The sequence below is a fragment of the Hemiscyllium ocellatum genome, chromosome 12, assembly GCF_020745735.1.
Source record: "Hemiscyllium ocellatum isolate sHemOce1 chromosome 12, sHemOce1.pat.X.cur, whole genome shotgun sequence".
Lineage (NCBI taxonomy): Eukaryota > Metazoa > Chordata > Chondrichthyes > Orectolobiformes > Hemiscylliidae > Hemiscyllium > Hemiscyllium ocellatum.
Window position 1 is genome coordinate 86,047,209 of NC_083412.1, and position 19,901 is coordinate 86,067,109.

The 19,901-nt window shown below is 41.4% G+C and overlaps 1 protein-coding gene across 4 annotated transcripts in view; it reads right to left on the reverse strand.

The window, feature by feature from the left end:
* Positions 1 to 19,901, reverse strand: part of prdm15 (PR domain containing 15) — a 79,421-nt gene that overhangs the window by 12,325 nt on the left and 47,195 nt on the right. For 2 of the 4 annotated variants that reach the window (XM_060833831.1, XM_060833833.1), the window contains exons 11-21: positions 17,126 to 17,307; positions 15,098 to 15,192; positions 13,346 to 13,442; positions 12,391 to 12,558; positions 11,075 to 11,163; positions 9,720 to 9,851; positions 6,137 to 6,271; positions 4,997 to 5,166; positions 3,032 to 3,111; positions 1,850 to 1,969; positions 343 to 474 (exon numbers count right to left, since the gene is read on the reverse strand). In XM_060833831.1, the coding sequence (XP_060689814.1) occupies positions 343 to 474; positions 1,850 to 1,969; positions 3,032 to 3,111; positions 4,997 to 5,166; positions 6,137 to 6,271; positions 9,720 to 9,851; positions 11,075 to 11,163; positions 12,391 to 12,558; positions 13,346 to 13,442; positions 15,098 to 15,192; positions 17,126 to 17,307 (1,400 nt within the window). The remainder of the gene's footprint in view (positions 1 to 342; positions 475 to 1,849; positions 1,970 to 3,031; positions 3,112 to 4,996; positions 5,167 to 6,136; positions 6,272 to 9,719; positions 9,852 to 11,074; positions 11,164 to 12,390; positions 12,559 to 13,345; positions 13,443 to 15,097; positions 15,193 to 17,125; positions 17,308 to 19,901) is intronic. The other 2 variants (XM_060833834.1, XM_060833832.1) reach the window with 2 other exon arrangements.

Sequence of the window (19,901 nt, forward strand, 5' to 3'; positions counted from 1 at the left end):
ACGTCAGGATGATAAACTCTATTAATAATTTTTAACCAGAGATTTTTGTCCGGATGAGATAGAAAAAGATCAAAAGCCAAGGAAGGTAGGTGCAGTTAAGAGATAAATTAATTATTCTGGAATACCTGACTGGCTTGAGAAGCAGAATTGTCTACTGCTGTTTTTATTTGGAACACAGTCTTCTAATCAAATGATGCAGAGTACTGAGGAGAACAAGCAGTGGATCTATGATAAACTTTAACCCAAGCCTCTCTGAAGCAAGAGATTCTCAACCCTCAATATAGAAACAGATGGAAGTCATACTGTCTTTGGCATTAGCCTGGCTGCTGTATCAGTAGTTACCAGTGTGTCTCTTGTAGTGTTTAAGCATGTTGACTTTCTGTGCAAACTTCCGATGACACTCCTTGCACTCATACTCTTTAATGCCTTTGTGCAGTTTCATGTGATGTCGTAGCGCATGCTTTGTTTTCATTCCTGGGCACAGAACGGCAAAGAAATGGACATCATTACAAAATTAACAAGACTTCAGCAAAGAGGAAAATCAGAACTCACATGGTTAGTAAATGCACAAACAGAAAAAAGGAACTGGATTGTATATCTGTTGAGAAAGGGGATAAAAGATTTCCCTCAAATTATTGGTTTCATTCACTTTAAGACAGCAAGGCAGTCTTGGGCGAGTGTGAGGAGAATGTCCGATACTGAAGGATTTATGCATTGTCTGTAAAAGGAAAGCATCTGATGTCCAAATTACTTTTCCTTATGCATTCTAGAGGTTATTGGTTGGTTAGAATTCTTAATAAATCTTCAAGACACATCAAGGTCACAGTGTGGTCGGAAATGGAAAAGAGCAGCAGTGCTGCAGAGAGAGGGGAAGACAGTCATCACAGAGAGAAAGAATGCCCACAATAGTGAGAGAATGCTCTGCCGTTAGAGTGAGGAAGGAGATACCTGAAACAGACAGCAAAGGTGCAGTGCAAAGGGTTGGGATTAGATTAGATTAGACTTACAGTGTGGAAACAGGCCCTTCGGCCCAACAAGTCCACACCGACCCGCCGAAGCGCAACCCACCCATACCCCTACATTTTACCCCTACCTAACACTATGGGCAATTTAGCATGGCCAATTCACCTGACCCGCACATCTTTAGACTGTGGGAGGAAACCAGAGCACTCGGAGGAAACCCACGCAGACACGGGGAGAACATGCAAACTCCACACAGTCAGTCGTCTGAGTCGGGAATTGAACCCGGGTCTCAGGCGCTGTGAGGCAGCAGTGCTAACCACTGTGCCACCGTGCCGCCCGGGATGGGTTACGAGAGAGAGAGAACATGGGCTGCGCACACACAAAGAGAGAGTGGAATGCAAAAGAAGGGGCAGTGCTTGAGAGAAAGAGAAGGGAAGTTGTGGTGTGAGAGAGACAGTGGGATAGAGACAGAGAAGAGGGCAGTGAAAAAGGAAGGGAACAATGAGCAACAGTATGGGGTAAAGTGTGATACCGGAAAGAAGGAACGTGGTGGCGGGGGGGGGGGGGGGGGGGATGGGTAGATGAGGGGAGTAGTCAGCCTTTCCTAAATAGATGTAAAAGATCATACTGCACTATTTCAAAGAAGACTAGGCAAGCAGACGCCCTTGCCAATAATTATCTCTCACTATCCCTAATAAATTTCACAAGGTGCAGACTCTTCTTTAGGAAGAGTGATCCCAGGTTATATCAGAAGTGACAACACTAAGCAAATAGTTCCTATACGCCTTTCCCAATCTGACATGGGCAGCAGGCTGACTCAGACCCAGCTCAACTCCTCCACAGTGCCACTTGAATATGATAAGCAACAGTTCCTCCGGTGTCTCACCTTTCCCACATTCTGCGCACAGATAGTCCCGAACATTGTCATGCACCCTCATGTGTTCCTTCAACATGTCCCTCCGGGCAAATGACTTCCCACACTGTTCACAGGTATGACTCTTCACTCCTAAACAACAATAGACATATGATGCAGGATAGATTAACAACAGAAGCAAAGGTCATTTCCGATGTCTGGCAACACAAACAATTTATCATCGCCAATCTTTGTCCAAATAAAGAGATATTTTTAGGTCGGCTTTATTAAAGGAAATGGGGCTTTCCTTCAATAGTTAGTTATGGACTGTACCTTAGTGTACTCCAAATTTGCCACTCTTTGTATTCTAGCATTTTGATCAATCATTCTTTGCTCTGTATGTCAAGAGTGCTTTTGCAGTTTATGTTTGTACTCCAAGAGTAACAATGCACCTCTGAAACAATCTCAGATCATCTAGTATAAAGCAAGCTTGCAGTCTTTAGGAGGATGAAGTAGTTGATTAAATCTTTGCAAGTGCATGTTCTTCTGCTTACAGGGACGAATGGGTAGAGGGGATAGGTTTAAGATGAGAGGGGAAAGATATAAAAGGGAACCAAGGGGCATTTTTTTCACAGAGAGGGTGGTGCATATATGGAACGAACTGTGGCTGCAATTGCAACATCTAAAAGACAATTGGACAGGTATATGAACAGGAAAGGTTTAGAGGGATATAGGCCAAATGGGACTAGATCAGTTGAGGATACCTGGTTTGCGTGGATGAGTTGGATTGAAGGGTCTATTTCCATGTTGCATGATTCCATTTGTGACTGCTACCTTTTAACTGGTCACAATTGGCAGCCACACCCAGCCTAAATTTGATGCTTCCTCAGATGACCAGAATTAAAAACCTTTGATTTATCCCACCGTGTGGGAATCTGCAGGCTCAGTGGCTTCAAATGGTTATGGAACATCATTGTCATTGCAAGTGATTTCACATCATTGTAAATTGTTCCACTGATGTAGGGAACTTAAAATCCATGTTCTGAGTAAATCAGAATGAACGCAAATGCTTTTCCCACCCAAATTAAAACATATAATCTTGAGAAAGCAGGTATCAAAAGTTGAATCTTGCTTGTATTTTTGTTTTTCTTAAGGTGTGAGAAAGCAAGGATTTGGAGGAATTGGAAGTGTGATTTGGACAATGAAATGGTTTACCTGTGTGGATTATTTTGTGACGTTCCAAGTTCCCAGTACTGTTAAAGATCCTTCCACAGATATCACAGGGATGGATGTACCTGGAACAGAAATACAACCACAAAGAGGGAACAGATCAGACAGGAATAAATCCAGCACAATACAGACCTTTTAGAAATTAATTCAAAGGCTTTGCAATTGCTATGAAAAAAGTCTCACTGATACAAATAAGCTAGAGGCACTGCAGAAAGCAGAAAACAGATCGATGAACATAATCAGGAAAAACTGAAGAGGTCAGACCCCTTTTTCAACTGAAGAAGCTGAGAGATGATCCGATATTGGTCTATAAGATAGTGAACACTTTTATAGTGTAGCCATGGAAATGTTTTTAAGTTGTGGGGAAAGCCAGAATTTGAGCCAAAAATATAAAAATTATTATTAATATATTCGACTGGAAATGTAGTTGGAACCTCTTTATCCAGGGATTTGTTTGAACATGGAACTCACATCATAGTTGAAGTGAATAAGCATAGATGCATTTAAAGGGAAGCTCAACAAACACAGAAGGGAGAAAAGAAAAGAAGGTTACATTGATGGAGTTAGAGAGAAACAGGTGGGGAAGCACTTTAAGTGGAGCATAAACTCATTGTGGTTGTTTCAACTGAACAAAACAGCCATTCTCTGGTTCATTCCTCAGCGTAATGCTTTGACCAATTACAGCCAAACTGTCTGTTTAAATTTAAACAAACCTTGACAGTTTAGAAACCTACAGTATGGAACAGGCCCTTCGGCCCTACAAGTCCACACTGACCCTCCAAAGAGTAACCTACCCAGACCATTCCCCTACCTCATATCTACCCCAATTAATTCACCTAACCTACACACATCTCTGAATACTATGGGAAATTTAGCATGGCCAATTCACCTAACCTGCACATCTTTGGACTGTGGGAGGGAAAAGGAGCACCCGGAGGAAACCCACGCAGACACAGGGAGAATGTGCAAACTCCACACAAATAGTCGCCTGAGGATGGAATCAAACCTGGGTCCCTAGTGCTGTGAGGCAGCAGTGCTAACCACTGAGCCACTGTACCACCCTATAACTGCCAGTCAGCTGGCTGGCACACTGTCCATGGCAAAGCTCTACCAATGTCCACTTGCCAACCATTCAGCACTGATTTCTCATACAATATAAAACGTTGTTCCCCATTACATTGGTATTCATGTTAATGTCCTGATAAGCGAAAGATGAAAGGCTTTGAAAAAAATGTCTCTTTCAGTAATTCTCAATTCTGCACTGCAAGACAACATCTCAATATGATGGGTTCTATCACTCCTATGGCATTTTCTTCCCATACCTCCTGCTTGTTTTCAGACCCTTGTTCTAGCATTTACCTCATGTGAGCTTAGAATCTGCCCAATAATAGAGTCCTTAGTTATAGCAGGGATCACAGGCCAAATCCAGCCCTATCCTTCAAAGTTTCACACATTTCCACACTGCCAGCATTGGGCCTATTGACAACTGTCATCTTGTTCAATGCAGGCCAAGTGCATCAATCATTAACCAAGTCAGTATGGCTAGTAAGTCAGTGGCTGACTTGGCCAAATAGGGGCAGAGGGATAGGTCTGGTAATCACTTGAATGGGATGATAGATGTAATTCTTAGCATCCAAGTTCAAATAACTGTGCAAGCTAAGCTTTATCCAACAGAGTTGTCACAATCGGACACACAAGAAGAATCATTAAAGTGCTGGCATAGCGTAAGGGTCTAGCTGCTTCAACTCCACCAGTATACCTGTGCATACTTGGTCCCTCTAATTCTTGACAAATACATGCGCATGTATGTATTTTGTGTCTGATCCTATCCAAATGGATAACATAGCACTTTGTCTTCAGGCCCTCAGGTATAGTGATGGACGACACTAGTTTAGCAGTTGGCATATACAGAGTCAGCCATAAAGCATCATTGGGATATAATCCACTCACTTTTGCACATTGGGGTCAGAATCTGGCAATTCTTCCCTGTGAATGACCATGTGGGCATGATAGGTGGCCTTCAGTGCAAAGCGACGATTGCAGATCGTACAGCCGTAGCCCTTCTCCTTATGAATCTCCATCAAATGCTTCAAATACTGACTCCCTTTTGCGAATGTAGCCTGGAAATAGCAATAGAGTGATCAGTAAAATAAGACTGGATGCTTCCCACAGGTTTAGCAGCATCTATGGGAAGAAAGCAGTATTAACATTTTGAGTCAGCATCTAAAGAAAAATCACTCGATTTGTTAACTCTGCTTTCTTTTCACAGATACTGCCATACCTGTTGAGTTTCTCCAGCAATTTCTGTTTTTGTTACAGAATGGTCAGTGTTAAGTGTAATCCTAGTCTGATCAATACTTCAGGCTTCATACATAGTCACCTGATTGAGATTTAATTGAGTGATCAGTATATCAGAACTTGGTGTTCCCTGGGACATACACACATACACACTGGCTGATGAGAGCTGCGTATGTGTAGTCAGGTGCAGTTTTACCTCAAAAAAAAGAACAAATCCATATTTAATTATTTATAAACAAGGGGAAAAGGAAGAAAGAGGCCACTCAGCCACCCGAGCCTGTTCTGACTCATAGCTGATCTGATTGCTCCACATTACCACCTATCCTATAACTTTTCACCCTCAGCTTATCAAGAACCTATGCAGCTTTGTCTTAAAACATATTTAAATATTCTGCTTCCAGTGTCTTTTGAGGAAGAAAGCTCCAAAGACTTAAGACCTTCTGTGACAAAATATTTTTCCTCATTGGTGTCTGAAATAGGTGACCCCTTAATTATAAACAGCGTCCACACACACAACATCTCAAAGGGGTTGGGAGAAGCTAATTTATAAAGAAATCCAAACAGCAATTTGGTTGACAGTGACAACGTTAGCAATCACTTAAAATAACAACATCTTAGTGCACACAACATGGCAAACATGTCGAGACAATTCACAGAACGGATTTTTAAACAAAATTTCATAGTAAGACATTAAGAGATATCAGAACAGGTGACTGAATAAAGTACATTTGAATGGGGTGGGGCTCTTAAATGTCCTTTGTTGAAGATTCTTAAGAACAGACAGAGACTTGCCTGGCATTTCTTACAGCTGTATTTATGTGGAATGGGTTCATTCACTCCATCAGACTGTTCTTCCGTTTCTTCTGCTGTGATCCCGAGTTTGCTGATGAATTGCTCTCGTTGTTGCTCATTCATCAGTGGAATGTCCTGCACACAAGAATTAGGAGGATGCCACACAGTAAAGATCAGACCGAATGATTTCCACACCTCTGAGTCTTGCATCAATGCAAGTTTGCTCAAGAAGGCACCTTACACTTTTGCAGTTTCAAATGCTGATGGACAGCATCGCACTGGGCTTAACAGAATGGCCTTTGCATCACAACTACAAGGTGCCAGATAGACAATCATGTCACATTCAAGTTGCCATTGTCTTATTAGACCATAGTGCTCCTCTTTCATTACAGAAAGACGACTGTTGGTTATTTAAGCAGGGGGCCACCGTACCTCAGGCGAGGGAAGAGGCTGAGAAGGAGAATCCTTCATGGTAACTTCAACCGGTGTAGGGATTGAACCCACGCTGTTGGCATCGCAAGCCAATCTTCCAACCAACCCCCCTAGGCAATCATGTACTCTACTCAGTACTTGACAATAACTTTATAGAAGGATTTTGCTTCTGCCACAAAATTACCTGAATCTATATTTATATATGCTGAAAAATGTGTTGCTGGAAAAGCGCAGCAGGTCAGTCGGCATCCAAGGAGCAGGAGAATCGACGTTTCGGGCATAAGCCCTTCTTCAGGAATTAGGAAAATGTGCCAAGCAGGGTAAGATAAAAGGTAGTGAGGAGGGACTTGGGGGAGGGGCGTTGGGAATGCGATAGGTGGAAGGAGGTTAGGGTGAGGGTGATAGGCCGGAGAGGGGGTGGGGGCGGAGAGGTCAGGAACCACCGTGTGGCTGAACACTTTAACTCCCCCTCCCAATCCACCAAGGACATGCAGGTCCTTGGCCTCCTCCATCACCAGACCATGGCAACATGACGCCTGCAGTCCTCACTTTCTCCTTCTTTATTTATATATCAGTGTTCATGCATAACAGTAAAAAGGTATTCAAAGAGGAGAGAAAGCCAATTAACAGTAATCTGCAGGGAAATCCAGCCACCAGCAAGAAATGCCTTTCTGAGAGACAAGTTAAAACACCTGTAACCACAACCAACCATAGCAATGACACAATAACTAGCATTTACACAAGAGATAAGTTTATACAATATCGCTGACACAGGAAAATATCTTATGGTTCTTACAGGAGATATTACTACATAAAATTGGACACTGTCACATAAAAAATATTGGGACTGCTTGAGTAACAAGGGAGATTTCATTGATCGTCTTATTGAAAAGAGCGCTGATGATACGTTAAGGGGTTTAGGAAAGCAAATCCAGTGCTCAGGATCGAGACAGCTGAAGATAGTTGGTAGTGGTGCAGTGATGAATATCAGGGCTGTGTAAGAAGCCAAAATGAGAGGAACACAGAGATCGTGGTGGGTTGTGGGGATTGAGAAATTCACAGAGAGAGGAAGGAGCAAGGACATAGGGAGGGATCTGTAAATAAACATGGGAAATTTATGGTTTTGAAATATGAGGCTAAAGTGATAGTCTATTGTTAATTGGTTTTAATTTTCCAAACTTTCTCAATTCAGAGAAGGTGCCATCTGACCAGAAGTTGGCTAAAGGAACTCCTTTATTCAAAATGGGAGGGATACAGAAAATTACAGCCTGTTAGCTTAACATCTATCAGACAAAAAACATTAAAATAAAAATTAAACAATGAACTTAAATGTATTCAAAGTAATCAGTCAGTCAACATATCTTTGTGAAATGGAAATCACGTTTGACCAATTTATTGGAATTCTTAGAGAAGGCAACACATACCGGATAAAAAGGTGGATGTACTATACTTAGATTATCAAATGCCTTCTGAAAAGTGGCACATCACAGGCTATAGTGGCATGTATAGGAGACTGGTTAGCTAACAGGTAGCAGTAGGCATAAATGTGTCTGTAAAGATTATAAAGATGGATGCACTACAGGGATTGGTGCTGGAGGTTTCATTATTTACAATTTATCTAATTAACTTGGATGAAGGGATGGAAGGTTTGAGATAGCCAATGACACAAAGACAGGTAGAAGAGTAGGTTGTGAACAGAACATATGGAGAATACAAAAAATATGTTGATTGGTAAGTGAGTGCACAAAGACGTGACAAATGGAATATACTATGAGAAAACGTGAAAAAGTTCATTTTGCCAGGAAGAATGAAAAAGTACACCATCTCAACAGTGATAGATTGCAGAGATCTGAAATGCAGGGGGACCTGGGTGTCTGTGTGCATGAATTACCAAATTTTGCAGGAACAGCTAGTAATTAGGAAATCTCTAATTGTTTTTATTTAGTACAAAACAATGGACTATAAAAGTAGGGAAGTTATGTTTCAGTTATACAGGGCACTTGTGAGACCACATTTGGGGTGCTGTGTATTGAAAACAATTCAAATTCATCTCACTCAGTCCCCATGCTTTTGGATCAATGTTGATGAAAACAGGATCACATTTAACACTGATGCCTCTGCAAAGTTGCCAATATTTACTGACTAAGCTGACGCTTAGGCTGAACTTGCCAGTCTTACATTAACACTATTTTATATATCAGCATTTCCAGGAGGAGAAGTACAACAGTATCAGGGAATGTTATCACTGCATGAGTTTCAATTTAATTAAGACCCCCAAATAAAAACCCAAACAATGAATGGTATCAGTGACCTGAAGAGGCTACTGTGTGAAAAATCAAGTTTCACCAAAAACATAGAGGTCAACCTTTAGGAAGACATGAAGAGGAACAGGCCATTCAGCCCCTTGTGTCTGTTTCACCATTCACTGGGATCGTGGCTGATCTGTGGCCTAACTCCCTACACCCACCTTTGGCACATAATCCTTAATGCCTTTGCTTGACAAAAATTCATCTGTCTCAAATTTAAAATTAACAGACGATCCAGCATCCACTGCCATTTGTGGAAGAGACTTCCAAACATCTACCACCCTTTGGAAGTAGAAGTGCTTCCTAACATCTCTCTTGAGTAGTCTGGCCCGGATTCTCAGAGTATGTCCCTACTTCTTTAACACAAATAACATTGAAGGGTTATAAATTACCCTCTCCCAGCAGCTCACTGTGAAAGACTGGACTGTTCGAGGACTGTTTCCACCAAAGCCACCCCTAAAAATAACACTAAAAGAACGCAATGTGCACCATTGAGGAGTGAGCCTTGACTTTGCATATTGACAAGTGTAGGCGTCAGGACTCGAACAGCTGCCTTCAATGATCTGCCATTCTGTGATGCTATCGACAAGCAGGTTGCACCAGGGTAGGTTTGACTTCAGCTGCAAGAGGGTGGCAATTGACTTCTTTTAGCTAAAATGCAGATTGACTTACATGTGAGGTATATGGAAAATTAACATTTTTTTCTGCCAAAAGTTGGGAGTCGACTTTGACACAAGCTCAACCATTACTCAACTGTTCATGGTCTCTGTTTCCGATGTTCACTGCAATTATTGGATTAACGTATTATAGCACCATTTTATCCCCAACCTTAAAAAAATGTATACCTTAAAATGGACATGAGTGTGATCCCTCAGGACATCTACACGGTAGAATTTGCGTCCACATATCTCACAGGTGTATTTCTTGTCCCCATGTGTCAGCAAGTGCTTATTCATGTTGCTTCGACAGGAAAATACCTACCGACAAAATTAAAACAGGAGACATGTGAACAAGCATTATATTACATAAATACTTCCCCTCAACTTTGCAATCATTTTCTGTCCACATACTAAACAGAAAGTTTCAGCCTTGTCATTTTATCAAACTGATTGCAACCACTCTTATAACTACAACTTTTATTTACATAATGCCTTTGATTGAATAACACCCCATTACAAAACAAAGTAAGACACCAAGCTACAGGACATATTTCAACAGATGATTAACAACTCGATCAAAGGGATAGACTTTAAGGAGTGTCTTAAAGGAGGAAAGCCAAATAGAGAAGTGAAAAATGTAGGGAGGGAACTCCTGAGCTTGTGGCCTTGGCAGATGAAGGCATGGTCACCAATGATGGAGAGATTATGACCGGGAATGACCAAGAGGCGGAGTTATATGAACGAAGATCCTGGAGGGCTAGAGGAAATGACAGCAATAGGAAGGAATTTAAAATAGACCATGGACACTTTAAAATCAAGGCATTGCTGAACTAATGTACTAATGTGAGTCTGCGACCGCTGGGGTGAAGGTTAGTGCAAGTTAGGACACAGGCAGTAGAGGCTTTGAAGACCTTGAGTTAAAGGGAGGTGAGCTCATGTGGGAGGTCAGTCAGGAGTGTGTTAGAATAGTCAAGGCCAGAGCACAGATAAAGGGTTTCAGAGACAGCTGAATTAAGTAGGAGTGGTCAGGTGATGTCACATAAGTGAAAATGGGCAATCTGAGTGACAGTATAGATTATGGTTGAAAGCTCACCTTGGGTGAAATATGACACTGTGGTTGCAAACAGTTGAAAAGGACTGAGTTTTGGCATTGAGGTAATGCAGGTGTGACTCCATTGCCACAGTCACAGGGAATAGCAAGACTTTGGATGGAAATATTTCTAATTCAAAATATTCCTCCCTCCCCGCCCCCTCGCCTTTTACCTGCCCTTTTGGTTGACAGTTCCACAAATAGAGACAAGGACCTGCTATCGGAATGGAGCAGTTCCTCAGAATGGAGCAAACAGGGGAGTGGAAGAGTGAGGTATCAAAATGGAGGCGTTAAAAATTTGGCAGATGGCTCAATGATACTGAATGGGTAGTTAAATGGCAAGAATTACATGTCACCAAGACACATGAAGCAAAAAAGATGTTTTTTTTTAAACACACGTTAGTCCTTCATATTCCTATACCCATTGTAAAGTGTCCACTATTGCTTGTACCTTTCCACAGACAGGGCACCCCGAAGGCTCCTTCTTATACTTCACCATTCCATTGGTCTCACTTTCATCTTTTTTTGCACGTTTGCCACCTGTTTTTAAAAAAAGCAGAAAGGAATTCATTTAAAAATAAAGTTGCATTGCCATTATACAGGTCCAAGGCAGCAATGAAAACCAAAGTGATCAGAACTCGATCATCAGAAAAGTAACTATCCTATGCAATGATCAGAAGAGTACAAAAGTTTCAGTAATGGGTAAATTATTCTGAGCAGCCAGTAGTGGAAGAGCATTAATATAATTTTAATATTAAATTGTAAAGAAAATCACACTCCAAATGGCATTTTCAAAAATTATGACCATATACAAACTATGCAACAGATTAGCCTGAAAATGGCAACTTTCCAAAAAGAAATAATTTAAGCAAAACGACAATTTGAATCCGACACCCTGTAACATGGGAGTTAATCACTCATTGAAAAAGCCGGTTACAATGCTCCTGACTCCCCAGCTCATCATCTGCTCAAAGCCTTGGATACACAAGTTACAAAATGACTTTAAAAAAAATCACTTCAAGATCATGTCAATGAACTAAAATGTTAAAGTGATGAAGATTTGATAGGGTCAATATAGAGAAATTACTTTGACTTGGGGAGGGGGAGGACAGATCAATAACATTAGAGCTGGGCTGTTCAGGAATGAACTCAGGCAGAATTTTATCCAGAGCAGTGCAGCAGAAATCTAGAACTTTTGTTCCTGAAAAGACTGATAGGAAAATTGGAGCTTTGAAGAGTGAGATTAACCCAGTTTCTTGCTGCCACGGGATATAGAACAGTGGAAGATTTATTTGAGATGAAATGCAGATTAGCCATGATCCAAGGGTATAGTACAGCAGTCCCAAGGTGCAGTATGATATATTCCTATCCCTGTGTTCTGAAACTTATACAATCCAATATTAAATAAAGAGGATGCCAAAAATCAATCTTCTGACTGAACCCATCAAATAAGTAGCTGAAAATGTGTTGCTGGTTAAAGCGCAGCAGGTCAGGCAGCATCCAAGGAACAGGAAATTCGACGTTTCGGGCCAGAGCTCTTCATCAGGCTCTGGCCCGAAATGTCGAATTTCCTATTCCTTGGATGCTGCCTGACCTGCTGCGCTTTAACCAGCAACACATTTTCAGCTCTGATCTCCAGCATCTGCAGACCTCACTTTTTACCCATCAAATAAGTAACCAACTATGTGTATAATTGTTCCAAAGAGGCCTACAACGTATGGACAAACCCCATACATTTGCTCAAGATTAATAAAGGCCATCAGGTACCTTCTGTGTGACGCCTCTGGTGGTCCAACATAACATCCTTCCGGTAGAACATCTTTCCACAGGTGTCACAGGAAAACTTCTTGTCTCCGTGCTTTTTCTTGTGTTTCGAGAGGTTACTGTTGGTTGAGAAGAACCTGAAGCACATGTCACACTGGAATGTTTTGTCGTCTAAATAAAGAAAAGCACACAAAGATGCAGGAGAAGACCAATTACCTGCAAGACAGCTTGCAGCACAAGCAGGGATGTTCACAATGATAAAATAGTCCAATCCAAAGGGAGACCGTTCGGCCCATTGTGTTTGTGCAAGGTCTCTGAAACAGATAACCAATCAAGCCCACTTACCCTATTCTCTCCCTTTAAGCCCTGCAACTTTCTCTTCTTCAAATATTTATCCAAGTCCTTTTTGAAAGCCACGTTGAATTCACTTCAAGTCACCTTTTAACAATTTTAACCCTTTCATTAACTTATACCTTATGTTAACTTTGATCCAGTTAATCTGAATATGCCAAGGCAATTGCGCTAAACTGAGCCCAAGATGCATTTTCTTTTGTAGATCTTGTTAGCTGAAGCATGCTGTGGGAAGATGCAGCATCAATTCTAGATATGACAGAAAAATCTATAGGATGTTGCTTAAAGAGAAAAAGCAAAAACCTACAGAAACTGAGTCATTGTAAAGATGAGGCACTCTGGGGGTCTAAAGCACATTATATCTGCAGGACTCTTCCAAGCTCTGGACCCCTCTGACTAAATAAACTTGACCAGAAAATTTTCAACAGCTGCCTTATCTGATCTATGCTAAGCAAGCTGGTCTCAGGCTGGGCAACAACTGGGCTAAAGGCGGCCTCAGCACCACTGGGAGAGGGAGGGGTAACATTTGTCAAAGCTTACATGCAATTGGTCTACATTAACAACATTTTCATACAGAGCTATCCACTTCCACCAACAGCAAATTTACCTCTTTTACCTGTTCGGCAGTTGTGAAACTCCAGTGCAGTCCTGATACGGAAAGCTTTTAGACAGGTATTACACTGGAACAGGTAGCTGTCATCCACCTGGGGAGTAACAGCAGATAGTATGATAACCTGTTACACAATGACTGGCTGTTCAGTTTACTAACTGGCACATACCATAACTAGCACAATAAAGCTGTCTACAGTGTAATTGGTTTAATCATTTTATGTATTTAATAACAATATGATATATGCTACAAACTAGAATACAATGCAATACACAGGTTTAAAAAAACTGATATTCAAAATGAACTTTGGAAGTAGGGATATAATAGATACTTTGTGCTTATAATATTCAAACATGTATCTGGATAAAACATATACCAATAGATTTGATCTTAAAATAGAGTGCCCCTTTAGTATCATGTCCAAACACTTCTAAACACGTAACCTGGATACTGCCACATGCATCACACAGAACTTTACAGCATAGAAACAGGCCATTTATTGTAATAGGAAGTTATGTTTCACGTGAGCTTCCTGCACCCTCAATGCACCCAACTCAACAAATGTTTACTTATATTCTTGTCTCCCACATGAGGGGTGTCAGCATTGAATCTCAGAATCATACAGCACAGAAGGAGGCCATTCAGTTCATCCTTTGGAAGAGCTGTCAAATTTGCTTTTAAATTCAATTATTGGTTGGGAAGATTTTCTTTTGAACTTCAGTCTATATGAAAAGAAACTTTATTTCCTGGTTGATGGTAATTGGATTTTCATGGGCAGAGTGATAACAGTTGGTGTCAAAGATGGATTGGATAGGATGGGTTGTTGCCTCTGACAGACTCATAACCAAGTGCTCAAAACTCTATTGTGCCGTTCTGAGTACATGCAAGTAGAAGGCTTCTCAGAGTTCATCTCTCAACTATAAATAGAATACTTTATTGGACAGCATCTACAATCACTCTTACCCATTCTAGGATCTCATAACCTTGGAGTTTTACCCTGTCACTTTCAGCTCATTTGGTAAACATTTGAACTTGGAGGTAGTGTTAAATACTAATCTAAAGAAATGAGTTCAAAAGTAAAGGACACTGCTCCGGTGCAGTACTGAACAGAGTACTGCATTATTGGAGGTTATCATCTTTTGAATGATATTAAATGGAGGCTCTGGTTGCTCTCTGATGAATGAAAACAATCCCATTGGCCTAGTCAATTTTTACCCCTCAATCAACATCTCTAAAATAGATGGTTAGCTCACAATCATATTAGTGTGTGGGACCTTGCTGTGTACAACTTGTCTCCCTTGTTTCCTGCATTACAATACTGACTGCACTTCTAAAATACATCATGCTATAAAGCACTTTTGGTCATTGGAAATGGTGAAAGACACAATATAAGTGAAAGACACAATATAAATACAAGCCTGCCTGTCTCCCTCCACCCTCCATGCATTATACAATCCAAGGATTTTTAAGATCCATCTAAACTACTTCCTGATTTACCTCATCTGCTCAAAGATTGGGGTAACCCTTGATTTCCAATTGTAAAACTGTAACAAAGGTTTCTGGTAAATGATTGTAAAACACATTACAAGATGGTCTGTGGGGGATTCTGTTTGCTATCTTCTCCTTTTGTTGTAAAGAGTGGGGGGAGGGGGTTAGCGATATTACTTTCTTGCCCAACTTGCTGTAGCGAACCTTGCTAATTTTACTGTGGAAAACTTAAAAATAGAGCATTTTGTTTGAGTTTCTCACCTCATTCCTGCTGTGCTTATAAGAGACGTGTTGTTTCAGACTCTCCTTCCGGCTAAACTCTTTCTCACATTCATCGCACTTGTAAAGTTTATCACCTGTGGGCAGAGAAGAATCAAATGAACATGTTCTGACCCTGTGGTTAAAGGGTCAATCCAGCATGGGCCAACAGAGGTCAGCAATAGTACAGGGGAACCTCTAAACGCCTCGACCCATCGGCAATTTGACAGAAAAAGTTCAACCATTCAATTTTTGCAGATGGTATAAAGGAACTTAATGCTCACTATGCAGAAAGAAACATAATAATTCAATATCTATCCGTCAGTATACCTTAGTGATGTTAGGTAGAATTCCATTAAATGAAGACAAGCCTTGTAGAAATTTTACTTTGCCTCTACCATTTTGAGATCATGATGTGGAGGTGCTGGTGTTGGACTGGGGTGGACAAGTCAGAAGTCACACAACACCAGGTTATAGTCCAACAGATTTATTCAAAATCGCAAACTTCTTCATCTGACCAAGTCCTTCACCTGATGAACAGCGTCGCTCCAAAAGGTTTTGATTTCAAATAAACCTGTTGGACTATAACCTGGTGTCATGTGACTTCTAACTTTGAGGTCATGTTCAACAAATATTAATCTGAAAGGAACTTTGTTCCATTTTTATTCCTCGTTGTACCTGAGTAAGACTTCTATGGAGGGAGCTTTATCTTCCCTGACCTGCTGCACATAAGACAACAGCACAGATTGTTATCACTGTATCTAGGCCATGTTATAGCTCATCTGGGAATCTTTAGAACATAGAACATAGAAAAATACAGCGCAGTACAGGCCCTTCGGCCCTCGATGTTGCGCCGATCCAAGCCCACCTAACCTACACTAGCCCACTTTCCTCCATATGCCTATCCAATGCCCGTTTAAATGCCCATAAAGAGGGAGAGTCCACCACAGTTACTGGCAGGAAGCCATGTGGAGCAGACTCTGTTCTGTGTCTAACCTATGCTTTGATTTGGAGGTGCCGGTGTTGGACTGAGGTGTACAATGTTAAAAATCACACAACACCAGGTTATAGTCCAACAGGTTCAGTAGAAAGCACTAGCTTTCGTAACGTTGCTCCTCCATCGTGTGATTGTGGAGAATAAGATTGTAAGACAGAATTTATAGCAAAAGTTTAAAGTGTGACATAACCGAAATTATATATTGAAAAAGACCTAGATTGTTTGTTAAATCTCTCGTCTGTTAGAATGACCATGTTGGTTTCAGTGCTTTCATATGCAAATCGCAAAACTTTTTTAAAAGTTACTTTGTCAAATGAACTTTAACAATTTGTGTCATGTTGGCCCAGATAAGGTATGAGCTTCCCTGTGTGGGGCTGTCTGTGCTACAAAGGTCAGACTGATTCTAATTTAAAAAACAGATTTACAGAATCTTACATGGATTCATGCAGTTTTTGAGCAAAGTAAAATGAAATTTTGCAAGTAAATTCACCCACACAAGCATATGTGTGTATGTTGCCGGGGGGGTGTAAAATGAGTGTCTGTGAGCAGCTGTGTGAGAGGGTGTCTTATTCTCCACAATCACCTGATGTAGGAGCAGCACTCCAAAAGCTAGTGCTTACTTCCAAATACATCTGATGTACAGTAATCTGGTGTTGTGTGATTTTTAACCTAAGCTACACAGCCATGCTGTTAACAATAAGTGTGCATATTGTCCCTGCCATTTATTAGCCAGCTGTTGCTGCTGAAAGGTACAGCTGAGCCTTAGATGAGGTGAAGTGGATCACCAGCATGTGCAAAATCACCACGTTACCAGGGAACTGGCAAGTGCCCTGATACCATACCCCACCATGGGACATCACGCCCTGGACAAGATTACAACAGTCTTTTCTAAACTAAAATAGGGGGAAAGTTGCGTATTTGTATAAAGGATTCCCAAGTTAGTGATAACACAGGTGTTTACATTTACAGAAAAAGAACATATATTTTAATGCCTTGAGTATTTGGTTGTTCTATGTAAGAGTACTTGAAGTTACCATGGGAACGAATGTGTCTCTTTAGGTTGCTGCTGTTGTTGAAAAATTTGTTGCAGAGATGGCACTGATAGACTCGCTGGTCACCGAGACCTCTCAAGATCTTTCTGCGTGTATCGGGCCTGTGGGATGGTACAAGACTGTACATCATCTTCAACTGCATTGCACTGCTTATAAAGGCATTCCTTCACAAAAATCACAAGGTGAAAATGGATTAAGAAATACAATAAATGTCTCCACCCACAGGACTACACTGAAATTACAGCATGGAAACAAGTAGAATTAACCCTTGATTGTGTTATCATAAGATTAGGGGTGAAAGGAGGCCATTTGGTCTAAGGCATTTACTCTGTGATTCAACGAGATCACGGCTGATCTGATAATCCTCAACTCCACTTTTCTGCCTTTTCCCCTGAAACCGTGATTCCTTTACTAATTAAAATTCTGTCTACCCAAGGCTTGAATATATTCAACATCACCACACCTACAGAAAGTACTGGGAAAATTCAGCAGCATCTTTGGCAGCATCTGAGGGGAGAAAGAAGAATTACTGTTTCAGGTCCAGTGATTCTTCTTCAGAATAAGACCTGCTGGGTTTTCCCAGCACATTTCAGTTTCGTTTCTGATTTCCAGCGTCCGCAATTCTTTGGGTTTTTTTGATCACCGCATCTACTCCCCACTACTCTGGGTATCATCAATGTTGCCATCCTTTGGCTTTCTAAGCTCATGAATCACCTTCCCAGAACCCTTCTCCCCACCTCTATGGTTTAAGGCCCTCTCCAAACCACAAGGTCTTCAACTTGCCTGGTCACTTCCCAACACAGTTTTTAAAAAAAGCACTCCTCTAGCCCAATACTGGTGCACATTAACTGAAAGCCATTCCTCCTAAACTAATCTCTCAACTCGACATTTAACCTTGACCTTATTTACCCTATATGAATTTTCTGGAAGTTCACACAATCACAGGATTATTACTTTGGAGGTTTTGCTCTCTAGTTTAACTCCTAATTGTTCAAAATCTTTCAGCAGAACCCTCTTTCTATCCTATCAATGTGATTGGGACCAATATAGACAACAACAGCTGAATCCCTCACATCCCACTCAAAGTTCCTCTCTAGCTGTAAGGAGATGTCCTTAATCCTGGCACTGGGCAGGCATTGTATGAGATTTCAGAGGGCTGCACGGTGGCTCAGTAGTTAGCACTGCTGCCTCACAGGGACCCGGTTTTAATCCCAGCCTCAGGCGACTGTGTGTGGAATTTGCATTCTCCCTGTGTCTACGTGCTTTTCCTCCCACAATCCAAAGAGGTGCAGGTTAGATGGATTGGCCATGCTAAATTGCCCATTGTGTCCAGGGGTGTACAGGCTAGGTGGAATAGCCGTGGGTAATACATGAATTGGATAGGGAGGTGAGTCTGCGTGAGATGCTCTTCGGAGAGTCCGTGTGGACCTTTTGGGCTGAATAGCCTGTTTTTACACTGTAGGGATTCGATAAAAAAACTCACATCCATGCCAGCACAGAACAATATCTATTCCCCAAAATATACTGTCCTTGACCATTACCACATTCCTGTTCCCCCATCCCCAACAGGAATGACTTCCAGGACTAATGTACCACAATGAGTTCACTCATCTTCCCTGGATACCCTACTCTCATTCACATAGCCTGCAAGAACCTCTGATAAGCTCCTCAAACACTATCTTTGGGTCCCATACTTACCTCACCTGCAGTCACAGCCTTCTATTCCTCTCACAAACCAAATTTAGATTACGTAGTGTTGAAGGTTGCGTTGAGTTTCATAGAACATAGAACACAGAAAAGTACAGCAGAGAACAAAATGTTCGGCCCATGATGTTGTGCCAAGGATTATTCCTAATCTAAAATAAAAATAACCTAACCTACACATGCCTCAATTCATTGCTATCTATGCCCATGTCCAGCAGTCACTTAGATGTCCCTAATGACTCTGCTTCCACCATTCCATGCATTCACAACTCTTGCGTGAAGACCTACCTCTGGCATCTCCTCCAAACCTTTCTCCTAATATCTTAAAACTATGACCCCTCGTACCAGTCAATCCTGCCCTAGGGAAAAGTTAGATTAGATTACTTACAGTGTGGAAACAGGCCCTTCGGCCCAACAAGTCCACACTCTGGCTATTGACTCTATCTATTCCTCTCATTATCTCGACCAGGTCTCCTCTCTTCCTCCTCCTCGCCAGAGAGAAAGGTCCGAGCTTAGTCAACCTCTCTTCGTAAGATAAGCCCTCCAGCCCAGGCAGCATCCTGGTAAACCTTCTTTGTACCCTCTCCAAAGTCTCTGTATCTTTCCTATAATAGGATGGCCAGAACTGGACACAATATTCCAAGTGTGGTCTCACCAGGGACTTGTAGAACTATAGCAAAACCTCACCACTCTTAAACGTGATCCCCCTTGATGAAAGCCAAACACCATATGCTTTCTTAATCCTATCCACTTGGGTGGCAATTTTGAGGGATCTGTGCACTTGAACACCAAATTCCCTCTGTTCCTCCACACTGCCAAGAATCCTATTTTTAATCCTATACTCAGCATTCAAGTTTGACCTTCCAAAATGCATCACTTCACATTTATCCAGGTTGAACTCAATCTGCCATTTCTCAGCCCAGCTCTGCATCCTGTCTATGTCACGCTGCAGCCTGCAGTAGCCCTCAATACTATCAATGGCACCTCCAACCTTTGCGTCATCTGCAAATTTACTAACCCACCCCTCAACCTCCTCATCCAAGTCATTTATTAA